Below are 25,937 nucleotides of genomic sequence, written 5' to 3' on the forward strand. Positions count from 1 at the left end.
ACTTCAAATCCCTCCATCCAGAAACAGATACTTCATTAACATTTAAAGAATTTGATTGCAGTCACCCTGTGACTATATACAGGCAGCATGGAGAGAAACAATTTTTCAAAAACAAAAAATCACACCATAAACTATTTTTTGAGTTATTTTTAAAATCAACTTTATTAAAGAAACACACACACACACGCACGCGCGCGCTTCCCTTTAAAATGTACAGTTCTGAGTTTTTACCATTTTATACACCTGGAAAACCACCACCACAATCAAGATACAGAATGTTCCTGTCTCCCCAGATGATTGCTCAGGCCTCTCTCCTCTCCCAGCCCCAGCTGACCACTGAAATGCTTTCAGTCCCTATGGATTTGTTTGCATGTTCTGGATTTTAACAAGTACAATCATACAATAAGCTCTCTTTCATGCTGGCTTCTTTCATGCAGAATATAATTTTAAAATTCATCCATGCTCTTGTTAGTGATTCCTTCCTTTTCATTGCTCAGTAGAATTCCATTAATCTTAAATAAAAGGCATTGGACTGGGGCTGTAGCTCAGTGGTAGAGCTAGCGTATGTGAAGCCCCGGGTTCAATCCCCAGCACCACAAAAATTTAAACAATAAGAAATAAAAGGCATTCAATGATTTACTTGAATATATCAGAAACATTTTAGAGATGGAAGGAAATGCAGAATGTCACGTGATTGTGTCATTATCACAAGAGATGTTAGTTCTTAAAGACCCCTCTAAAGTGAACAACAAATGTCAGTGAAAAGTTATGGAAGATATATCTGAGCATATAAGTGTTTATTTTTAAACAATATGTGTCAACTTTATAGTATCTAATAACTCCCTGCTATAAAATGTGAAGCAGATAAGATGCTTAAACTTTCCCCACATCTTCACCTCCGTTTTACAAGGAATTTATTATCATTTGAATTTTTTTACCATCATCAGTAGCTATAAAATTTATGCTTTGCTTTATCATTTCTGCTGTCAACTTAATTCAACTTTATGGTCCAGTACCCATTGATCCTTTGCATTTCCATGTGGAATTTTAGAATTCATTTGTCAATTTATAAAAACACATATATAACCTGTTGGTATTTTGTTGGAATTGCACTATGTAGGTTTTGGTTGTTTTTTTTTTTTTGTTTGTTTTGGTTTTTTTTTTTTGTACTGGGGATTGAACTCAGGGGCCCTCAATCACTAAGCCACATTCCCAGCCCTATTTTGTATTTTATTTAGAGACAGGGTCTCTCTCAGTTGCTTAGTGTCTCCCCATTGCTGATGCTGACTTTGAATTTGTGATCCTCCTGCCTCAGCCTCCCCCACCACTGGGATTACAATTGTGTGCTGCTACGTGCTGCAGATGACTTGTTCCATTTTGAAAATTACTCATCTTTGAATGTAGCCAGATCTGCTGCGGAATACTGCAGGGAAGAGGCAGGAGCAGCTGGGGGAAATCCTCAGCTTCCAGTTTGTTGCCTCAAACACTTTCACCAATGCATTCTTTTTAAAAAAAACTTTGGTTCTTTTTTAGTTAAATATGACAGTAGAATTCACTCGATGCAATTACACAAGCATGGACTATCTATTTCTAAATAGGACCCCTTTCTTGTGGATGTACATGATGGTGAGATTTACTCTGGTGTATTCATATATGTACATAGGAAAATTATGTCAAACTCATTCCATTCATTCTTTTCCCCATCCCCTCTCCCTTCCTTTTATGCCCATTTGTCTTCACACACTGAACCCCAAGTGTATACAATGAGGTCCAAACATTTATTAAACATCAGCCACAGGTTTGGCCAAGAGCATCCTAGCAACTAACATGAGAACAGAAATAGGATCTTCTATATGAATCTATAACCACAACTTAAAAAGAAATACCAATTAGGGGCTGGAGTTATGTGGTAGCTCGTGTGCCTAGCACGTGGGAGGCACTGGGTTCAATTCTCAGCCCTGCATATAAATAAATAAAATAAAGGTCCATTGACAACTAAAAATATTTGTTTAAAAAAATACCAATTAGAAGCTGTTCTTTTAAAAACCTCAGGTTCAAGGAAGGAAGAAAATATAAAAGAATGTAGAATTAGGAAAATATTAATTTTCTCAATTAAAAATACGAGTTTTCAGATAAAAGCAAGGATGAGTGAGATGGAAAAAAGAGTGAAATTTGGGTATACTATGTTCTATACATAGAAGGAGGCAGCAATCAAGAGTTGGATATAAACCTATTCCTCTTATACCAAAATTTTAAAATTTAGTATTGATATATTTTGGAAAGCAAAAGAATGTTCAATAATCTATCAATTTTAATATTACTGTCTTGTTATTTTGGATTGGGAAAAGATTTGACCTGAATGCAGCAGGACAGCATTAGTCCTATTCATTTCTCTCTCTCCCTTAAAATGTGGCTTTTTCTTTCACACACATGTGTTCTTATCACATTGAATCAGGTGTTCAGGTTTATAAATATAAATAACATGCACTAAAATGATTATTGCACAATAAATATCGATCTATCTGGTTAATGGTGGTATGTTCTGGACTCTACCACCTGACACTTGGTAGAAACAGGAAGTTTCTGTCTGAGGGGATTGTTCATTTGAATTCAGCAGTCTGGCTTTTAAAAAGGATTTCATGTACTGCATATATTAGTTTATCTAAGAGTGTAAGGCATTTTCACACTTTCTCTGACATTCTCTTTTTTTCCCCCTTTGGCAAGTACAGCAATGAAGGCTGACTTTAAATGTTTTGAGTCTCCAGAGGAATGTGTCTGAATCACACAAAGACACACTAATTTTGGAACATAGCATTGTACATCTGCGAAAAAGTACAGGCAGGTCACTACCTGCCAATGCAAATGTGCCACTGGATCACCACCGGTCCAAAGGGGAGACCACCATTCTATGAGAATCGGGAGCAGATTAAGTGGGATTAAGTGACAAATGCTCCATCTTCCTTTCCCTGTCCCTGGCCAGTGCAGACCAGATTGAAAATAACTTAATTCCCAAGATTTAGTTCAGAGATTCTGGAATAAATATGCTAAATGGGGCTGCTGCGAACTGTCCTAAGTAAGAAATTGATTATAATTCAGACAATTTTTATTTTTATTTATTGTAATTTGGAGTGGTTAATAGCCATTGCTTTACTCTCAATATAAAAAGACTAAAGTTGCTCTGGTGAATTCATTGTTTTAACAACAACAAAAAAATCAGTTTTACTTTCTATTACACATGCTTTGGAAAAATACCTCTTGTTATAGATGTTATAAAAAGATTACATAAGTGCAGATTTATATATTGAATAGTATAGTGTGTAAAACTTGAGCTCTGATGAATCATTGCTTTCTATTATTTCAATCTCTTGGAATCAATGAGAGCCACACTTGGTCTTGGGTTCGCAGTTCTATGTTAACCTAGAGCTAGGCTCAAAACTTTATGTAACAATAATAAAGCTACAAAAATTTTTTAGTTTTACAGCAATTTCCATTTTGAAAATGCATTCCCAGTTTTCGTTTCATTTGAGACAACAGATCATTATTGAGCATAGACCAAGTGCTAGGCAGCAAGGTAGGGCTGCTGTTACCATTCCCATTTGAGAAACCAAATTCTCACAGACAGTAATGACAATGTCCAGGATTATACAACTACCAAGTGGTGAAGCCAGGAACTGACCCAGCTCTCCTGGTTGAGAGGTGGCATAGGGTCGAGACTGAAGGCATAAACTCTGCAGGCAAGCTGCACTGGGTTAGACACCAGGGCTGACTTATTCCAGCTGTTTCACCTTAAGTAAGTTAGTTAACTTTTTTGTGTTATGATTTGCTGTGAGGAGATTAAAAGTTTTCACAAAATTATAACCTGGTAGATAGTAAGAACCATTTGTTGTTATTATTATGTGGTATGTAATCCAGCATCCTTTTCAATATTATGCTGCCTCTTTCTCTACATAGCTTATCAGACTATCTCTTCTTTTCTTCCAGTGGAATTTTTCTGGATTTTGTCACTCTCAATTTCATTTGCTAAGCCCCATTCACCTGTCTTTCAGCCTGTCTGACTACAACAGTTCATTTGAAATATCAAGGCTTTTAATAACCACCCCAAGTTTTATACTCTGGTTTTCTTGAAAAGAAAGAAATGAAGCTGAGGCACATAATTATCAATGAAAAACTCTTTGAAGAAAAATCTAGTTAAGTTTTTATAAAATATTATTGCAAGAAAACATTTTAAGAACAAATGGGAGGATCTCATTATTTTTTCCTACATTCACATGAGTATTAGTGGAATTTGTAGTTTCTGAAAGACCAATGCTTCCTATAATCACTCTAAGATTATCTGGTAGATTATCCAACATGTTTAACCATTAAACCTCTCCCAGGAATTCTTTATTAAAATGCCTTAATTAATATAAGCCCATTCTAAATCTACTGTTATTTTTAAAAAATAGTCTTGGAAGAAGACACTTTTTTTATATACTGAAAACTTACAACACTGAATACCTGAATATTTGCTAAATACTGTTATAATTTAAATTCCCTTAAAGTACAGTAGAGAGGTTTACTTAATCCAGATAAAAACTGGAAGCAAAACTGAGACTTGCTTCTTGTTAAGCATATTTTGATTTGTTGGACCAAAGGCAAATTAATGATTGCACTTTATTGTGAATTTATTTTCATTTTACAGAGTTTAAACATCTTCCAGAACCTAAACAAGCGTCAGTATGAAACAGTTATTCATTTGTTTGAGGTTGCAATAATAGCAACTGACCTGGCTTTGTATTTCAAGTAAGTACACACTCACACCTGTACCACAGATTGCTCTTAAACGCTGTGTAGTTCTGCTTTCCAAGAATTATCTGCTGCACTTAAAGGTAAGATGCATTTTTTCACATGCATGCATGCAAATTTGTTTATTTTTCTTTTGGAATGTCAGTTAGAATATCCTCAAGACAGGTGCCTGATAGAGAATTTACTAGAAACCTGGAAATATGTTTTAAAAACTTACACTCCCCCTCATGTTAAGTTGCTTGTTATCTGAAGAAGTTTGAAATAAAGAATATGCTGTGAAGTTTGCAGGTTGCCAGCACAGGAATGTCAACCTCATGAGGTGGCCTTTTGTCTTGGTGAATTCACCATGGTCCAGAATCTGGTATTCAGTGTTTCCAGCTCAGAAATTTGATCCTTTCGGAGTCTAGGAGCTGAACAGTCTTAGTGATTGTGGCACACATGAGCCAACCTCACAAAATTGAGTTATAGGCAGCAGAGGGCCAGCCTGTATGTAACGATGACATTACCAAGGAGACCAGATACCCTAAGCATCTCCACAGTTTCTCATAAGTGAAATATGAAGTTGTTAGTGAACACTGATGATAACAGTGAGTCAGTTATGGGATCCATATATTCAATTTTGCCTTTCTGATCCTTCTTAATCAAAAATTTAACTATTAAATAGTTCAGACTTGAAAATAAATTCTTAATATATTCTTAAATATAAATGTTCACAACCCAAATTCAACCATGTTTCTTTTTGCCATATTTGTCTCTGATCTCATTTTTCAAAGAGGAAAAAGAATATTAGGGATGCAATGGAGATGGTTTCCAATTTTTCACTATTGCCTAAAATGTGATGCTGTATATCCTTATGCACATATGAGAGCTTCTCTAAAATACATGCCCAGCAGTGGTAATGCTGTAAGGTTTGCCTATGTTCAATGCTGTGCCACTTTGCAAAGCTGTACTCTTGAGCAGTCGGGCTGATTGATGTTCCCAGCAGCAGTGTACAAAAGTTCCTGCAATCCATATCCAGAACACTCTGGATCTGTGCACACTTGCATTTTATTTTGTTAATCTATTGAGTGTGAGATGATATTTTACTGTTTAATTTTGTATTTCCTTGTTACCAATGAGTCTTAGCATCTATGTGCTTGGGGTTCTGATTTTTTGTTGGTTTTGTCTTGTGATACCTTATCACAGTCTGTGCCCTCTCTGTTATAGTCTCTGTTCCCATTTGTAACTTTTAGTTTTAATGTATTCAGTGTTACCTGTTTTTTTTCCCCACTTTTTGATTTGTGCTTTTTCTCTTAAGCCCTTTCTATGACAAAATTAGGCAGCCATTGCCTGTTCCCTTATCCCTTGGCCTCTTGACTTCTGCTATGTGGATATCCTGATGCAAAGTGGGAACGTGAAATATGAGAAACATACATTTGAGACACCTTTTGCTCTGCCTTTATATGGTAAAATTATTTTCTAGGAAGAGAACCATGTTTCAAAAGATTGTGGATGCCTGTGAGCAAATGCAAACTGAGGAGGAGGCCATCAAGTATGTAACCATTGACCCAACCAAGAAGGAGATCATTATGTGAGTGGTCAGAATGGTATTTTCCTTTGGGGGGAAGAAAGTAGTTTGTGTCTTTTTCTATTTAACAATTTTTCTTTTCTTCCTAAGGGCAATGATGATGACAGCATGTGACCTGTCGGCTATCACCAAGCCCTGGGAGGTACAAAGCCAGGCAAGTCCAGTTGCACTATGGCTCTTGTTGCTCTAGGGTTTTTTTTTTTTTTTCACTGCTCACACTCAGGTGCAGTCTAGATCCCACGTAAAAGTCCACATGAAGATATCTTGCAACCCAAGAATTCTATTCTGACAAATTATAAATATCAGTAAGTCAACAGATGCTTTGATCAGGCCCCAGGATAAGGCAAATAGAGGAAACTTTGGAAAGAAGCTGCTTCTTTAATAATTCATTATCACTGAACAGGTTGTAAAAAACTTTTGTAAACTTATTCAGAGGAGGTCTGAGTTTTTAGTTGAGGAGACAAGTGAGAACAAGACCAGGGTATCATTCAAGCTGTCCGCTGCTAAGGGTGGTTTTGCTCTTGCAACCTCTTCTTCGATGTGCTGTCAGTTACCCAAAGGGCACTAGTTGAGGTGCTGGTTTAAGGTTGTTGTTGTCCATGTGTGGAGTGAGAGGTGTGGAGGCAACAGTTGACTACTTACTTACTAATTGGATGGAAGAAACTTCTTTTCCTTCAGTTACTTCTAGGAAAAAAACCTCAAGCAGAAGAGAGGCCAGAATGACCTGGTTCAACTACAGATGTGGATTCTACCTGTAGAGTAATTGGAACTCATGGGAGGAAAAATCTGTTCCTTACCCATCCTAAGTTAATGGCTGAGGCCCCTGTAGCAAAAGACAGATTAACAAAAGAAAAGCATATAGATGTATTTAAGTGTGACACAAGAGGCTTTACTGTAAAGAAATAAAGGGTCTGGTGTATAGCTCAGTGGTAGAGGGCTTGCCTCTCATGGGTGAGGCTCTGGGTTCCATCCCTAATACCACAGGGGTAGGGGAAGGAAAAAAGATCCCAAGAAACAATTGCATTTGTGTATTTTTATGCTAGGCTTGGTGAAGAAGCACTCACAGAGAAAGAGGGTCTAATGGTAAAGAATTGGAAACAGCAAAGCTGATTTGTTCAGGTTCTCATTGGCATCTCTGTCTTAGGCTTCTCTCCTCCAGGGATAGGGGTCACCTCTTGAATAAGAGTCTTACAATTGGTTTTAGGTAAGGTCAAACAATCCTTCCTAGGTTTTATGACTGGCTTCTGGGGAGAAAGGCTTCAAAGGTGAGCCTTCTGCTCCTGTGATTTTCTTAAATTCTTAAATTTTGGGAGTGGTGTCCTCTGAACTCCATCATCATCAAGTCCAAAGCCAAGTGCTTACTCACCCTGAAGTGCCTGCTCTTCCTCTCACACCCTATCTGCAATGACTGGGCTGGAAACCTTGGGCTATACTTGAGTTTATCTCCTTCATTTCATGATTATTTGATCATTTGTCTGTTCCACTTGCTTTTGCCTTGGTGAAGACTTTTATCCAAGCTTTGATCAGAATTTTAGTGGCAGCTTCCCACCTATCCTGATTAACTCCCCAGCCCATTCCCCATCGCCAGAGGTTTCCAGCCTCTTTTAAGTCCACTTCCCCTGACAAGACTTATACAAGCACTGGGCCTGTCACCACCTGTCCAGAACTCACACTCCCAGATGCATTTCCGTCACTCTCTCCCATAGCATCACACACTAAGCTCCTATTCACATAAGCTGGGGACAGTCCATTTACTCCTGCACAGACTTTCCCTCTTCTTTACTGGCAAACTACTGTACTTACCATAAATGCAACCCTTCATGGAACTTCTTTCCTCCTTTCCTTGATCCACAGCACTTCCCAAATAGATCACATGTCTATTTTCACTAGATTCCCCACATCAGAAAGAAAAAGTTCACTTATCCTTCTCACAAGCCTGGACCATGCCAGTGTAACACAGTGTAATATGGTAATATTTTAATTTTTGGTAGCAGGGATTGAACTCAGGGGCACTCAACCACTGGGCCACATCCCCAGCCCTATTTTGTATTTTATTTAGAGACAGGGACTCACTCAGTTGCTTAGCATCCCGCCGTTGCTGAGGCTCGCTTTAAACTTATGATCCTCCTGCCTCAGCCTTCCAAGCCGTTGGAATTACAGGCGTGTGCCACCACACAATAAAAATATTGCCTGGCAATATTTTTAGTGATATAAATTAACCCATCTTGAATGCCCTCACACTATCTGTGCATGTGTCCATGTACAAAGAAATGTGCTAGATGCTTCTAGATAACCAAAACAAAGAAGGAATTGAGAAATGTTGCACTTGTAACATGTTTTATGGAACTAAACGTCCTCTCAATCCCATTCTTTATTGCTGAGAAGGAGTAGCAATACAAACCCAGAATTAGTCTAGAATATTCAAGTAAAAACTTCTCCTTCCTATTTCAATATAATCTGTACATCTTTTTAAAACTTAATAGCTTTAGGGTTTGACATCTCAAGCAATGACTGTAGATACCACCCTTCAATGTCACTCATGCTAATAAAATGCAAGTTCTCTCTTAATAAGTGGATGTAGTGAACCAAGCCTTTCTCCTTTGCAGGTAGCACTTCTGGTTGCAAATGAATTCTGGGAACAAGGAGATCTGGAGAGAACAGTGCTGCAGCAACAACCTATTGTAAAGACCTTGGAATAAAATGCATTACTTAGTAAAAATTAGTATGAATCAGTCTATTTTGTTCATTAAATATAGGGAAATTATCTTAAAAGGATTTATTTCTCTTTCTAGCCTATGATGGACAGAAACAAAAAAGATGAACTACCTAAACTTCAAGTTGGATTTATTGATTTTGTTTGTACTTTTGTATATAAGGTAAGTAAACCAATTATTTGAATGAGCCATATAATCTCTTAGATGAGAATTTTTCTCTTCAATTATAACAGCAGCAAAAGTCCACCCACCCACTCCCTCAGAGGAAAGCCATTAGGGGTGTCACTGTTCTCCATAGAAATTTTGAGATGTGACCCTAATGTCATTCAGGGTGGAATAAAAAGTGTGAGGACTCAGATGTGAACCACTTGAGCAGACCTCCTGAGCAGGCAGGAAGGACTGTACCTCCCAGTCCCAAGCCTCAGAGGCACTTAGTTACGCTCATCCCAACAGATCTGAGCACTGCACAGCGCCTTACAGCTCCTCTGCATGTGAAAAATACCAAAACTCAACTTTCCAACCTAAAATTTTCTTTAGGAGTTCTCACGGTTTCACAAAGAAATCACACCCATGCTGAATGGCCTTCAGAACAACAGAGTGGAATGGAAATCTCTTGCTGACGAATATGATGCAAAGATGAAGGAAATTGAAGAGGAGATGAAAAAGCAGGAAGAAGGAGAAGTGGTAGTAGCACAAGGTGAGATGGATTCTGCTTTTGCTCCTTACAAAGAAGCCAGAGGTCAGGGTGAGCTAAATGTCACATGACAAAAACATAAACAGTAAATGTAAAATGAGTCCTGCTTTCCTGATGCAGACTGGTAATTAGTGGTTTTCAGACCCCAACCCCCAACATCCTTCAAAAAGATCTTATGTGTAATTCTATATAGATTTGACAGGAATAAACTGAAGTAGAGGTTGAAGCTAGGTGTCTTTGTCCCTCTAGAAGGTGGCTCCTGAGGCACCTCTGCAAGACTGTAAGAACAGTATCAAAACCAGAGTCTGAGATATCAGGGATACATAAGAATACAGCTTTAGACTGGTGTACCCCATTAGCTATGAAGATTCTGGGCAACTTGCTTAACCTTTCTGAGGTTCATGTTCTCTACCTAAGGTGGCTTAGAAGATGCCCAACTTAAGGAAGTCCTATATGTAAAGCTGGCCAAAGGGGGTGACTTCAAGGACACTTCCCCATATTTTTGTTTCCCAGATGTATCCACATGGTGCTGTTTTACCTGGCCTGAAATTCTACTCATATAGTCATTCATTAGATTTAACATTCAGAAAGCCTGTTATAGTGCTTAGGTGCAACTATTAGTTCATCAAATGACTGAAATGTCATCTTGAAAGTGGAATGCTAATTTCTGTCTTCCAAGTTTAGCATTCTAAAGGTTTTGTAAAGAATTCTGATTGACAATAATCCACATGGAAACACCTTGAAAGATAAACTTCCTTTAGATGGTTACATTTGGTGCCATTTTAATCAATTTACAGAGGATATTTTCCTTAACAAATTTAGGGGGGCATCCTTCAACAAAATAAAAAGTTCCTGACTCTCCATATGCTTTCACTGATGTATTCATTGAGTATCAAGGACCCAAGTCAGGCAAGCCTTGGGGAAAAATTGTCGTCCTTATCTCCAAGAGTTACAATGGAGTGGTGATGGGGGGAGCTACACATTAAGCAATCAATGCATAATCAATGTGCTGATTACAAGCCTCAGAGAGAGTATGGGTGTGTATGTGGATGCATATGCCAAGATCTCAAGACAGTAAACTTGGCTCACACAAAAAGGAGAAGTGAAAACACTGAACATTAAGAAAAAGATGTTGAGGGCTGGGGCTGTAGCTCAGTGGTAGAGGCAGTAGGTTCGATCCTCAGCACCACATAAAAATAAATTGGGCTGGGGTTGTGGCTCAGGGGTAGAGCGCTCGCCTTGCACATGTGAGACCCTAGGTTCGATCCTCAGTACCACGTTAAAAAAAAAGAAAAAGATGTTGAAATGCGAATAAGCCCAGTGTAATTGAAGAACTTAAAAACTGGTATGGCTGGAGTCTAGAGAGAAGGAAGCTACGGCATTAGATGAAGTTAGTAGTTCAGGGGCTACCAGAGAGCAGACTGCCTGGGGCCTGCTGAGGACTATTGTCAATAGAGGGGTTCTGACAGGAAAGCAGGAAAATCTGACTTGCACTTCAAAAATATGTGATTTTTACCAAGCTCTTGGAAAGTGAGTATTCCTTAGTATTATTAAATTTTCCCTTTATCCCAACATTATGATGAAGAGACAATCAGGTCCTTTAAGAGGCTCCTGACATTTTATTATTCAGTATACTAGAAACAGATCTTTTTACTTACATAAAAATTAACTTCTGAATTTTTTCTGGTACACACTGAATTCTTTGTAGACTAAGAATATTATTTTGTATTCCTTGGTTATCAACTTTTGTGCATCAAGTAAATTCCCACATTAAATAACCTCAATGAGAAACTGATATTAATTGGTTAACCACTTGTCAGATTATATTTTTTAAATGAACCAACTGTGAATCAAAATGTTTTCAAATGTTGAAACCCACAGTACTTGCTATAGATTAATATTATTAATTGGGCTATAAAGTTGATAAGAGAGAATATCATGAGATTTCTATATTTACATTAATTCTTATAATAATATTGCTTTTCTTATTTCTTACTAGTTGCTGAGGATTCAGGCGGTGGTGGTGTTGATGACAAAAAGTCCAAAACATGCTTAATGTTGTAAAATAGTCCAACTGGTCTAAACTTCAAACATCATCTTAGTTTTGAAGAAAAACAGAAAACATTAAAAAAAAATACAAAAAACTTCAGTAAATTTCATTCAGCAAATCATCAAGTAACAGAGTTAAGAGGATCACCAGAAAAACTATCCTGCGACTTTTATCAAGAGAATATATATTTTTGGCCTGAAAACCCTGAAGATGAAATAAAGTTCAACAAAAATGCAAAATAAGACAAAAAAACAGGTGCATTTTGGGTACCAATTTGCTTTAAAAAAATGTGGTCCTGAAACTAGTCACAGGTTTAAAAAAGTTTTAATTATATTTACTTGCTAAGGCTGCATAATAGAGTACCTACCACAGATCTTTTTACTTACAGAATGGGTGGCTTAAACAACAGAAATTTATTTTCTCACAATTCTAGAAGCCAGAACCCACCCAGAAGTGCAAGATCAAGGAGGTGTTGGCAAGGTTGGTTTCTCATGAGGCCTCTCAACGTGGTCTGTAGCTGGCTATGTTTCCCCTGTGTCTTCAAAGTCATCCCTCTGTGTTTATGTCTAGTTTCCTCTTCTTATAAGAACACCAGCTCTAGCACAAGGTGCACCCAGTAATATGAATGAATGATAATCAGAATGAATGATACAATATGTATAAATAAGAAATAATAAGTCATCACTTTGGGTAAGTACTGCCATGTACTCCTTATTTCCATTACTTAATGTTGAGACTCCACTTCTAAGATCACATAAGAAATTATTCTTTAAGCTTTATTTTTAAAGTTTTAACCCCTGGACACCAAGTCAGTTCAAATAACTTCCCTTCTCAGTCACCAGAAACTGAGCTGCGGGTAGCAATGTGCCACCACTGAAGGTCTGCCAAATATACGAACTCTGCTTCAGAGCAATTGTAAGGAAGCATAATCTCAAACCCTCCAGACCAAGGGTCCACTGACTGCACTGAGGCAAAGTGTGAAATAGGTATGTAGGAGAATTAATGTTTAAACTATCATTTTGGAGCACTTTTCAAATACTCCTTAAAATAGGACTTATAGGAGAGGGATATAGCTCAGTTGGTAGAGTGCTTACCTTGCATGCACAAGGCCCTGGATTCAAACCCAAGCAACACACACACACACACACACACACACACACAAGAACTTTCATCATCTGTCATTATGCTGAATGGATTAAGTATTTTAATTTTATGTAACAATCTAAATTTATCATTGAACTTGATACATAAACTCATACTTGCACTACCAAATATAAGGATCTATTTTAAAAGGGTATTTAGATATTTTTCCAATTAACATTAAATTCTGTAGGAATAGGACTATATTTTTATCATAAGAATATTTAATTACATATATTTCACTTCTAATAATTTTACTTTTGGACCTTTTAAATATTTTTCTTAGAAATCAAAATTCCTTTTTATTTCAATGTAAAGTTGTGAGATGAAAAAACAATACCTTCAAGAAATGAGGGCACTTTCACATGATATTTAACATTAATAAACCTAACACCAATTTACTATTTTCTAACAAGTTCAGAAATGATTGCATAATTATTTCCTAGACAGTTTCTTTACAGCAATGCCTAGCACAGTGCCTTACATGTAATAAAAGCCTGATAAATACTTGTGGAATTAATGAATAACAACTGTTTAATAAAAGGAAAATTTCTGATATTAACCCTTTTACAGTAAGACAGTAAATTACTTAGTTTTCAACTTCATGCCAATCATTTCATGTTTAAATGTATATCAAGGAGCTATGGATGAAAGAGAATTACAGATGAGCATCTGATGGGAAGTGTGTCTGCTAATGAACTCAGGAAGCATTAGACATCCTGAGAGTGGCTGAATTTTTATTTCCAAAGACCAACCACTCAAACTGCAACCTATAGATAAAAATTTTATGAAGTTTTGAAGTATATTTTCACATTAAGGAATGCAGGCTTTCTCTCTCCCATCTCACAGAAACAAATCCTGAAAATACTCATCAAATTCTTCTTCCCTGTTTAAAAGAAAAAGTATGGTTATTAAAACCAATAGAATAAAAAATTATTTGGAGACACATTATGAGATTAATAAAAACACTGAGTCTTGTATGTATCAATATTTCCATGAATAGGTCACAGAGTAATTCTTAAGTTTCTAAAATAACCGAAACCATACTCAAATTTATTAAAATTAAAATAATTTACAAGTTGACACCTCTCCCAAAATGTAATACCTAAGATTTTGCTTTAAAGTACTCTGAAATGTCACTGCTTCTCTTTACTTTTTGATTTACTTTATACCTTCTCTGTTCATTCTCAATTCAAACTATATTCTGCTGAAAAAGTGAATGAAAAAAGTTATTTTTAAGGAAAAAAATACTTGTCTTACTTCCAAAACCAGGGAGATTTTGCTTATAGGTTGCAGACTTCCAAAGCCAGGGAGATTTTGCATAGGTTATAGTATTTTATTATATTGAAAAAAGTAAATATATTATGTATTAGTAGCAATAATTTTTTTTTTCAATACTGGGAATTGAACTCAGGGATCCTCTACTACTGAGCTATAGATACATTCTTAACCCTTTCTATGCTTTATGTTGAGACAGGGTCTTGCTAAGATGCTGAGGCTGGCCTTAAACTTGTAATCTCCTGCCTCAGCCTTCAGAGTCACTAAGATTACAGGTGTGCACCAGGCCTGGACCAAGAATCTTATATCTAAAACAAAGAACAGAACTCTGGAAGGAGATATGAAATTAGATTACAGGGCTGGGGATGTAGCTCAGTGGTAGGGTGCTTGCCTAGCATGCATGAGGCTGTGGATTCAATCTCTAGTACTGCCCCAAACAAAAGAAGAGTTCCCCCTTAAGAGTTCAGTGTATAAAAATACTATGAAAAACGTAAAGTACTAAATAAATATGAGTGCAAGGAGCCAGTGTGAGACAGTGGAAATAGCAGAATTTGAAATTTCACCCTGTATAGTTCTAGCTCTGTTATTCATTAGCTATGTGAACAAGTTACTTCTTTATACTCAGTTTTAACATCTGTAAAATAAAGATAATTTCTATTCCCACTTAAGAGTTGTTGTGAGGATTAAATGAACACATAGGTGTTTTTCTTCTTCTGGGAACACAGAATAAAATGGATAATAAAAATTAGCCTACTGATCTCTTTTAAAAAATTATCTTTTAGATCAGATATGTCTAATAGGACCATATCATTTGGTTTAAAATAACTTAGAATGCATAAAGCCAACAAAAATATGTCCAAATTGAAAGGAAAAATTACAGAATCAAATAGAAATGATTAAAGAATCATCTGCAATTTGATATTCTCCATATGCTATTTTTTCACTAGTAATAACAGTACTAACTATAGTTAGAAAACTACAGAAATTATATATATGAAATTGGTGAAACCTCTACATGGACTTAGATGCTCAATGTCAAAAGAGTTGAATATATAAAAGTTTTATATTATGAAAGCCTTCTTTCATGGGATTTACTCAGGTCTCTTTATTGCCCAAAGAGATGAGCTGAGGCAAACACCTTTTCTGCTATTTTCAGCTATAAAGCCCCTCAAGGAGAGGTGCTCAACAAATGGTTAGAGGTTTAGTCATTTAAATTGAACACCAATATTTTATTTACAGCAAATGCTTTTTAAATAATTTGATCTATAATAATCATACTTTGGGAATTCTTTGAGGGAAAAAAAAGGTTGCCACAGAAAAAAAGTAATTTTGCTTAAATACCTCTAACACACCTAAATTCTATCACACTGAGGACATACCATATAATCAGCAAAATATTTTATAAGTAGTTTAAAGTAATAAAGTATAGTTGATTCAACAAGATCTCTTTTATGAACCAATATGGCTAGGGACGGAAAAACGGGGACTAAAATTTATTGAGCATGTATTACATTTATTTGTACCAGGTGGTTATCTTCTTAATTCTATTTAATCTTCACATTAAACTCTACATGGTATTTTATCTCCTTCTAATAGATAAAATTCAAGCAGTGAACATCCCAATATATGACAAAACTGACAATATTTCAGCCCATATTCAGTCAGTGTTTCCTCTTCCACCTATAGTAGAAATAAATGCACTGAGTTATCCATCTTTGGGGAGCTAAGGTGGGTGTTGGTAAGTCTACTTCTTCACCTGTATATATCTTTAAGGGGTTCTTCAGTAGGGATTTTTGACAATCACAGTAACATGGAACAGACTGCCCTGGAAGTTGGTAAACAGACTTCTCTAAAGAAATCCAAGGAAAGACCAGACCATTTGTTAGGAGGAGCTGATGAAAGGTGTATTCACCACGAGGAAGATAGAGACAGACATTGGCTATTTATGACCATAAACAATGGCTGGGAAAAAACTTTCTTCTTACCAGGCTAGCTAGTCATTGGTATTAAACTGACATTCATGATGTTAAATTTTTTCCTTGTTATCAAGAGTGGCTGTGGTCATAGCTACTTAAAATGGTTAAATAGGTCTGTATTATCTATTAGTATGAGTACTTACTGTGATTTTTCATCTGTCTCTGGTAGTGGACCCTTCCAGAGCTCAGACTCGGAAACACTTTCTTCCTCATCAGAGTTTCCTGTTCATTTAAAAAGACATTTTTGAAAAACGTATTATATTTAAAACACATTTTGAACTACTCATCAATGCAATTAAATTAATGTTGAACTTAATTGCAATTCAAATTCAATTTTTATATGATTCTCTGGAAATTTAATTCACTCTTCCAGGTACAATAAATTATTTTAATTAATAAATAATGTGACAAATACCAGAGTCTCAGCAAAAAGGCCAAGAATTAATGTCTCATAAAAACTTCCCTAAGTTACTTTGCATTAGAATAGCAATTCCAACATTAAGTCTTATAAGAAAAATTTTCTTGCAATATAATTGATTTAGTTTCTTCTTTTTCTTGGTCATCAAAAAAGAAATCAAAGTTAAGATGCTGAGAAAGCATATTTATATTAGGACCTATACCTCAAGAACTGAATTAGTATATAAAAAATCCAGTTAAATTGTGAAAAAATAATTGTGAAGACATTTAGTTAAATTAATGCTAATTAGAAGAAGAAGCCTGTTTTGGTGAAGAAACAGTTATTCTCAAATCATTCAGAGTAAAAATTCCGTAATCTTTTTTCTTAAAGAAAATATGGCAACACAGAACAGTTTAAAAGCACATAACCTTTGACCAGCAATGTTGCTTTTAGGAATTCGATTGTTTACTTCAAATAAATAAGCACCTCAGATACATATGTATGAAGAAGCACACTGTAAAACAACAAAACATGATAACCTAAGTCCCCACCAATCAGGGACTAAGATTGGTTAAATGAATATTTACAGCTGTTCAAAAACTTTAGCTCATTTGTATGTGTTGCCAAGGAAAAAGATCTATGCTATATTAATTTTTTCAAAGTTACAGAAGATATGCACAGTATTATCTAATTTATGTTAAAAAATCATTTATACTTATTATATGTATATAATGTAAGTTTACACATGTATATTGAGTTTGTAATGTAAGGATCAACCAAACTTTCCAGTGCTTATATTACTAGGATCCTGGGATACTTTTACTTTCTACTTTAAACATCCAAATTTCTTGTATATAAAGACACTTCTATTCTGAAAATGTAACAAAATGGACATGTTTCAAATCAATCTGCTAAAAATTGTTAAATACTGAGAAATATATTATTAGATAATAAACCTTTATGCCACAAAGTAATCACATTAACAAATAATTCCTTTCCAATAATGACCATTACTCAAGAACTACTCTTGAGGTACTAGTTCTAATAGAAAAATATGCTTTCTATAAAAAAAATCTGAACTTGTCTTTTATATAACCAAGAAGAAACTAAATCAAAGACAACTATGTTACAAGAGATAATTACCTTATAAGAGTTAATATTGAAATTACTAATTTAAATCTGGCCTGTCAATACAGAATGTCTCTTAGTTCAGCACAACACAAAAATATAACAGTATTGATTTGCCACGGTGGTTCTCTTGCCTGTTGAACTTTGGTCCTTGAATCAATGTGTGTATCTGAACTTTGGTCCTGAGTCTACTGTGTCACCAATTTTAACAAAAATGGCAAAAGTGGGGGGAAGTTGGGGACTATTGTTGTATTTCTAGTGATCTACATACAAATGATGACAAAATTATAATGTCTTGAGTAAAAGATTCCTGTTTTATTGGAGGCCATTACCAAATCTGCACATGTGAAGATAAAATTCATCAACTCCTATTTTTATAAAAACTCACCAACATGAGATAAAGTGCAGAAAAACTACTGAAGCCTAACAAAAGTAATACTATGATGTTTCTGTTAAGATGTAAGAAAACAAAACCTACAAAGTCTTTAAAAATGGGGAGCTAATAATTTCAAAAAGCCTTACCACTACTACCTGTTTTCCAGTTCCCTCCCAGGAGTACTTCCCAAATTCCAGCTTTCCTACACCAATTTTCTGATTCCTAACAATCCAATTTTACGAAAAAAATCAGTTTAGAATAATATTATAAAATAACTCCCTTTGAAAAGCATCTACTGAAAGTAGCCAAATATCCTTAGAGAAGCAAGTCTACAAAACTGGACTAAACAACCTCTAAGATACCTTACAACATGATTAATCGAAAATATTCTGGTTCCCTAAGGGGGACAGTCACAACAAATCATTGCTATAACTGCTACAACCTGTCAGAGGTGGGAGAACTGTTGCTAAGGAAATAATAGGAAGAAAGGTCAATACAAAATGATGTTCTTGTATCAACACTATCAAATCTCTGCAGTAATTACTGGCAAGTGAGGATCAGAATCTAAGTCAACGACTCTCAGGTAGAAAGACAGCTTGGAGGTCTTTTAATCCAAACTTTATCCAAAGAATGAATCTGTCATTGCAATATCTCCAATAATAAGCATCAATTCCACTATGTTCAAATACACAATTTCCAAGGCAGCCTATTTCTCCTTTCCTTTTGTCAGATAGTTCTAAGTGACAAGTTTTTCCATAAATTGAGGCAAAAAATTGTTTTCAGGCAATTTTTATCTGTAGACTCCCAGTCTGTCAACTAGAGCCACCAAAAAAAAAAAAAAAAAAAAAAAGTCTTCAACATAGTAACAGCCTTCACAATATCTGCCATTTCCACATCCACTTCCTTACCTCTTCTCTTATCCCTTCACTTTTCTCCAATCTAAACCTCTGCAGTTCCTCCAATATTCTTCCTATAGCACAATTTCAAGTTCTCTTAATACCTTAGATGTTCTTTTCCTGACCAGCTTCAAGTCTTCAATATTCCCTTTAAGGTGTGGTACCTAAAACTGCATGCAATTTTCCCAAAAGCTTTGAAAATGAAAGCAAGTCTATCATTTTGGTTTTTGCGGATATTATATAATACCTAAAAACTCACTCTACTGAAGAAAAGGCAAATGTCTCCAATAATCATGATAACAAACAGACAGGTCAAACTTTACAGACTTGACTTTTGATCTGATCAATTTCGGAAAACAATCATTTTAATGTCTAGTATTTTTCTTTTCTCTGATTTAACAAAGTAGGTTTCTTTATATCCATTTTACAACAGAAGTGAGACAGAGATCAAATCATTTATATGTGGATCTGTATGATGTATCTGCCAAAATTAAGGTACAAAGAGTAGATATTTGATTCACAGTTGTTGGTGGTAAGGTAAAAAGGACATAGACTTTAGGGTTATAAATTTGTTTAATATTAGCTCTATCATTAATTATTTGACCTTGAACAATTAAATTCTCTGGTTCTTGGGAGATAAGCACAGTAACTATAAGTCATCACAAATTGATGTCCTCTCTCATAAATCCACAGCAGAGTCTTCTCTCAAAACTGCCATGAAAAAGTTCAATACTGAGTTCTCTTTATTATCTTACGTACTGTTGATGGTATCACTATTTGGTTTGGCTGTTAGAAAGAACAGTGACAAATCTGAAATCTACTTTTGCAATGATGCAAAACTTTTTGGTACTTATTTGTCCATATCAAATTTACCTCTAGCTTTCCATTGCTATTTCACCTTATTTTGCCATTATTTTGATTTTTGTTTATCTTTTTTAAAAAACTATATTTTTAAAGTCATAGAGCGTACTATTTGAACTGCAGCAAGTAAAAAATTTGCAGCAAATATTCAGTAAAATCCAATCTATTTTGATCCAAGCTTGTAAAAACCACAGGACTAATTAAAATACTAACCAGAAGCAAGCAATTCTCCTTTCCATGCACAAACCATACACTTCAATCAATCAAAATCACCAGATGATCACTCAGACTCAAGTAATAACTTTGGCTTACCTATCAACCCATCCTCCAAATTTCTTTTTCCTTCCAACCCCACTGCTGCCTCTCCTTCTGTTCCTTCACATTTTTACAATGTGAAACTGAAATGTATATCCATTATGTTCAGTGAAAAAAATTTAAATGTTCTCTATAGTTAAAATAAGATAAAATAACATTTAATTTTCTTAATTGGAAAATAAACATTCACTTTTGGCCTTCTTTCTATGACTTTTCTCAAGTAATACCAGAGCAAAAAAAAAAAAAAAAAAAAAAATTCACATTAAAGCAAGATAAAATTCATGAGAAACCCAAACTGCATACTTTGAACTCACATATTTCTATTTAATAAAGAAACACCTGATACTTACTGTTTACAGAATCTTCTGATTTCTTTGAGGTTGAATGCCCTGAAAAGGAAATAGCATTGTTTTATTAAGCATCATCTTGGGGTTATGCAATAGTTGTAGCTGTAACCATAATTCTTTCCCACAGTCTAACTGGTTTATATTCTTGTAGATGCACTTCTTTGTTTTCTAATCTTTCAGGTTCCTTGGTCTTCTCTCCTCAATTAAAATGTTAGGTCCCTTTAGGGAGGGCTCACATCTTTCATATAGCCTGGAATAACTAGCATAAAACTTAAAAAAAAAAAAAAACCCTCATGGATTGCAATATAAACAATAATTTCTCACATTTGGGGAGATGGTCAACATCTGAAAGTAGTTTACAAATCAATGTTCATTTTCTACAATATTTTTCCACAGTCATTTACAGGTAAGAATATGGCCTTTGCCACAGTCACATACAGTAGAAAACACACCTAATTATGTAATAAAAAATTTCCAACTTTAAAATGTAATTCTTTACAAATCAATACTATAGGGAACTTGATGCAATAAGACAACAGGGGAAATGTTTCTCAAGGCTAATAAAGTAAAAAGGAAAGGTATCAGATGGAGAATAATGATTCCTCTAACATCCCTGGATAGGTCTCATAAGCTATAGCTTATGGCCCCTTGAAGGCTACAAACATTGTTGTGTACTACAAATCACACTGGGACCTTGGTAGCAGATCTAAAGGGAGCTGAGATTGTGTATTTTCTAACAAGCTCTCAAGTGATAATGCTGCTGGACAGAGGATATACTTTGAAAAGCAAAACTATAGAATATCCTTTCAATCATGATACCAGGATTGATTTCTGAGATTCTTTCAATGCCGAGATACTGGCTGAATTCACTGATTCACCTAACATTTACCAAATGCCTACTATGTGGAGAATGCACTGTAGTATATGTTGGAAATGAAGAATTAAATAAACCCCAAATAAAAGTTATTTTTCAGAAAGAAAAAAAGAATTAAACAAGTCACATAGTCCCTTCCTTCACAGAAAATAAATTATTCCAGAAGTCCTACATATTTCTAAAGTAGAAGTGCAGACTGCTACTGTGATATGTAATAGGGATCCAATGTTATTTGGAGAGGAGGTTGAAGGGTATCAGGAATGAGCTAAGCTAAAGGATGAAGTGGCATTTGGAAGAAGAGTAATGATGAGAGAAGTCAGATCTTGAACTTTGTGCCAAGACAGTTGACCTAAGTGTCTTTTGTCTTTATCTGTCAAATCAGACTGGTCTTCAAAGTCAAGTTATTGAATCTAATTTTTTTTTCTCTCCATTCATTCGTTGAACAACCAGCATCCAGTTGTCCATCCATCCATTCGCTTATTTAACATTTCCTAAAATGGTAGCTTGAAGCTATGGGAGCAAATAGTATCACACAGGAAGAAAACAGAAATGCCTAGGTAAAAGCCCTAAGGAACTCTTAACACCTAAGAGTAACTCTAACACCTAAGGAGGAACTGGGCAAAAAAGGCTGAGAAGCCAGAAAGACAGAAAAAAAACTGAGATATTAAGTTGATCTGAGAAGAAGCATCAAGAGTACAAGTGCGCCAGTGACGTCAAACATTTATTAATTACTACTCAAGCTTGTGCCAAATTAAGGTGATTTTGCAACAAATCACATCAAGATGGAGTCAGTTCCAGATGACACCAGATATGAAGATAATGAAAAATCCCACACAGTTTTCCTAAAAGTTTGCTAAATTTAAATTGGTCTTATACCATAGATGTTGGGGTGGCTGAGAGAGGAGGCTGAGGCAGGAGGATCACAAGTTCAAGGTAGCCTCAGTAACCTAGAAGACCCTATCTCAAAATTCAAAAAAATTTTAAAGTACAGGGGAAGTAGCTCATGGGTTCGATCCTCAGCACTACATAAAAAAAAGCTATATTTTAGAAACACTGTTCTCTAAGGTGCTCTTCATAGAAAACAAATAAGAAACACATGTCTCAATTTCACTGTGCTTTGATTTTATATTCCTGAATCTTCCCTGAAACCATTTCCAATGTCTTCATTCTTTTATTATTATTTATGCCAAACATGTTAGTGGTGTGATGGGGACAGAGCAGTAAATATGCAGGCAGAATCCCTGCCCTCTCTGGACTTTTAAGTCATTGTCATATGTGTAATGAAAGAAAGTTCCAGGGGCTGTGACGGCATTAAAAATGAGGGTCCTAATTTAGACTTATGGCGGAAGACAGAATAGGAAAGGATCCCTGGGAAACAGCATTAAGTTTAGACCTGAAGAATGAGTTGGATGGAAACAAGGGTTTTAGGAAGAGAGGAAGCAGCATCCATGCAACCCTTAAAATGGAAAGAAACATGGCATTTTCTAGAAACTGAAAGCCTGAGTGTGAAAGTGAGAGAGAATGTGATGACAAATCAATGAGCAGAACAGAGCAGTAACCTAGGAAAGAAAATATGGTGGTCTGTAACAGGGTAGAGACGATTTGAGGAATCTATACTTGGGGTAAAACTAATTAGATGTGGTGACAAATTAAATATAAATAATGAAGGCATTAGGATCATTCTCAGATTTCTAATATTGTTTTTTACGCTGATAGAGATGTCCATCTACTGAAATACAGAACACCAAAGGAAAAACAAGTATAAGTAAGATCACATGCACATGTAGGTACAATCTGAAGAGTCCACCTCCATCCAGCCACTAAATCCTGTTTTGAATAACCTCTTATGAGGTAGAGATGAATTCTTCTTTAATTTGGAATAGGCAGTAAATAACATGGCATCATAATTATGATACCAATGCAACAATATTATAAAATGTAATGATAAGTGCAACAAATTTCTCAAAGGGTACATAAAATATTTTATTAGCATATCAGAAAAAATAAAAATTTGAAAATTCAAATGAGATATTTACACTTGTTAAATTTTTTTTTAGGGTTGGGAAATAATTAAGATAAAAGGGCATTCTGCTTTAAATTTTAATTTTCAATAAACAATAAAACAACAATTTCTTCTTACCACCTACCAATTCTACCAATTCTAAAACTTGGTAATATTATATACTTGAATATTTTAAACTCCATCTACATAATGAATATATGAGATATGTAAGAAGAAAAAATACATGTAAGAATGCAAGATATCTAATGATCTTCATAGCTGGAGCAAGGGAGCCCTCTCCTGTCCAAATATTATATTAACATTTGCTAGAATCTAGTTCGACCTAACACTAACTACCTAGTTTTAAGTCTGATTCACTATAAGTAATAGCTTTTACTCTTTATTACAGGCTGAAAAGGCAACTAGAAGTAATTTTCATAACAGCTACTTATGTGCCAGGTACTAAGCAAAATGCCTAATGAATTACCTCACTTCAACATACAAATAATCCTATGAGATAGGTAATGTTATCATGGCCATTTTACACATGAAAAAACTGAGGCTTAGAGGGGCTGGGGTTGTGGCTCAGAGGTAGAGCGCTCACCTAGCATGTATGAGGCAATGGGTTCGATCCTCAGCACTACATAAAGTAAAATAAAGACCTTGTGTCCACTTATAACTTCAAAAAAACCTGAGGCTTAAGAGAGCTTAAGGACTGGTTGGGGATATAGCTCAGTGGTAGAGCATTTGCCTAGCATTAGCATAATTCCCTGGGGTCAATCCCTAGCACAGCAAAAAAAAAAAAAAAAAAAAGAAGAGAGTTAAGGAGTTGAGGGAAAAGTAAGCACTCGACTGATGATAAATTTGAAGGCACAGTTATATGCCAATCTTTCTCATTTCAAAAAGCTCATAAACCAGGCATGGTGGTGCACATCTATAATTTCAGATACTTAGGAGGCTGAAGCAGGAGGATCACAAGTTCAAGGGTAGCCTCAGTAATCAGTAAGACCCTATCTCAAAATTCAAAAAATTTTAAAAGTACTGGGGAAGTAGCTCAGTAGTAAGTAGAGTGCTCCTGGATTCAACCCTCAGTCAGTCACTCACACACAAAGCTCTAAGCCAGTGAAAATACTTAGACATATTATAATAAAAATCATAGCATTGTAATCTTATACTATCCAACTATAAAATTTTTACAGTTTCCAAAGTGTCTTTCACAGACTTCTTTGATTCTCCACAATAAGCCTGATTAATATGGAGGCCACATATTCAAATTACCCAAACATACATGAGAAAAGTAAGCTCAAGAAGTTCATGTCCAAAGTAATAAATCCAATAAAGCCAGGATTAGAATGCTACTTACAATATTATACTAGCTGCCAAAAATGAATCAAAATCAACACTGTTAAGTTGCTAAAAATTAATATCTAAATTCTTAACTAGTTTCCTTTCAACAACTATAAGACAAAATTCACCAATTATAATCTATATTTGAGATAGAGCAGATTATATTTCATATTCAGAAATGTAAGTACATATTATATATCTTAATTTCCTTTTACCTTTATCTTTTTTCTTGGAGGCCTCTTTTGCAGAAGATAATTTGGATTTTTTATGTGATGATTCGTCACAATCTTTTTTGGTTTTGGCCTTTCTTTTTTTTGACTTGATTTCTTTTCTCCTTTATGTTAAACAACATAAAAAAAGTTAACTTCTTCAATTGAACTTAAAAAAAAAATAAAAACCAATGAGTTAAAATATTTATTTTAAAATGTAATTTGTGTAATATGAAACCTTAAATAAATCTATATATATTTTAGGTTAATATAATAAAGACAACTGAAAGATAATGAAGCCTAAACACACTGAGACAAAAAATTATTTTTTATAAGTTTTATACAAAACCTTCATAAATACAAATTGTAATTCTACCTAATTCCTCCTTTCTATATTCTCTCATTCCGCCATTTTAAAAAAAATGCAAAAAAAGCAAATCTCATTTCCCTTCACATAATTCATATCTGCATACACACTGGATGAACACAAATAAGAAACTACTGTAACATCTCTAAACACTAGTAAACAGAAAATTCTTCTCTTAAGAATGAAAGAATGCAATGCAAGTATGATGGAATAGATGGAAGGGGCTTATTAACTCATATGTCAACTTTAGGCCATTTGTAATTTATCCTCTTACTGGTATAACTTTCTCTCATCTAGGTCAGGTTTATAAGCTGGTCAGTACCATGGCTGGCAAGCCATCAATTTTAATTTGTTCAGAAAAGAAATACTAAATAGAAAAAGGTGACAATTCTGAAAATGTAACTGGCAAGGAAAAAGAGGATTACTTAAAAAAAATCCAAATTAAGGTCCTCAGGGAATAGTCCGAGAAGGGCGATAGCTGGGTCAAATGGTGGTTCCATTCCCAGCTTTCCCAGGAATCTCCATACTGCTTTCCATATTGGCCGCACCAATTTGCAGTCCCACCAGCAATGTACCTTTTCCCTACATCCTCGCCAGCACTTATTGTTGTTTGA

General features: G+C 35.2%; 2 protein-coding genes across 3 annotated transcripts in view; one reads left to right on the top strand and one right to left on the bottom strand.

Moving 5' to 3' along the window:
- Nucleotides 1-13,254, top strand: part of Pde6c (phosphodiesterase 6C) — a 50,302-nt gene extending 37,048 nt beyond the window's left edge. The window contains exons 16-22 of the mRNA XM_046450190.2: nucleotides 4,682-4,782; nucleotides 6,248-6,355; nucleotides 6,443-6,506; nucleotides 8,959-9,033; nucleotides 9,145-9,228; nucleotides 9,604-9,763; nucleotides 11,760-13,254. Of these exons, the coding sequence (XP_046306146.1) occupies nucleotides 4,682-4,782; nucleotides 6,248-6,355; nucleotides 6,443-6,506; nucleotides 8,959-9,033; nucleotides 9,145-9,228; nucleotides 9,604-9,763; nucleotides 11,760-11,824 (657 nt within the window). The 3' untranslated portion in view covers nucleotides 11,825-13,254. The remainder of the gene's footprint in view (nucleotides 1-4,681; nucleotides 4,783-6,247; nucleotides 6,356-6,442; nucleotides 6,507-8,958; nucleotides 9,034-9,144; nucleotides 9,229-9,603; nucleotides 9,764-11,759) is intronic.
- Nucleotides 13,255-13,468: 214 nt separating this feature from the next.
- The window catches only part of LOC124096369 (protein FRA10AC1), a 31,107-nt gene continuing 18,638 nt past the window's right edge, over nucleotides 13,469-25,937 (bottom strand). For both annotated transcript variants that reach the window (XM_046450189.2, XM_046450188.2), the window contains 4 exons: nucleotides 24,963-25,081; nucleotides 20,528-20,566; nucleotides 16,348-16,426; nucleotides 13,469-13,836 (listed from right to left, as the gene is read on the bottom strand). In XM_046450189.2, the coding sequence (XP_046306145.1) occupies nucleotides 13,794-13,836; nucleotides 16,348-16,426; nucleotides 20,528-20,566; nucleotides 24,963-25,081 (280 nt within the window). In that variant the 3' untranslated portion in view covers nucleotides 13,469-13,793. The remainder of the gene's footprint in view (nucleotides 13,837-16,347; nucleotides 16,427-20,527; nucleotides 20,567-24,962; nucleotides 25,082-25,937) is intronic.

This window comes from Marmota monax, unplaced genomic scaffold (assembly GCF_021218885.2).
Source record: "Marmota monax isolate L192 unplaced genomic scaffold, Marmota_monax_Labrador192_F-V1.1 WCK01_AAM20220418_F8-fsc00004, whole genome shotgun sequence".
NCBI lineage: Eukaryota > Metazoa > Chordata > Mammalia > Rodentia > Sciuridae > Marmota > Marmota monax.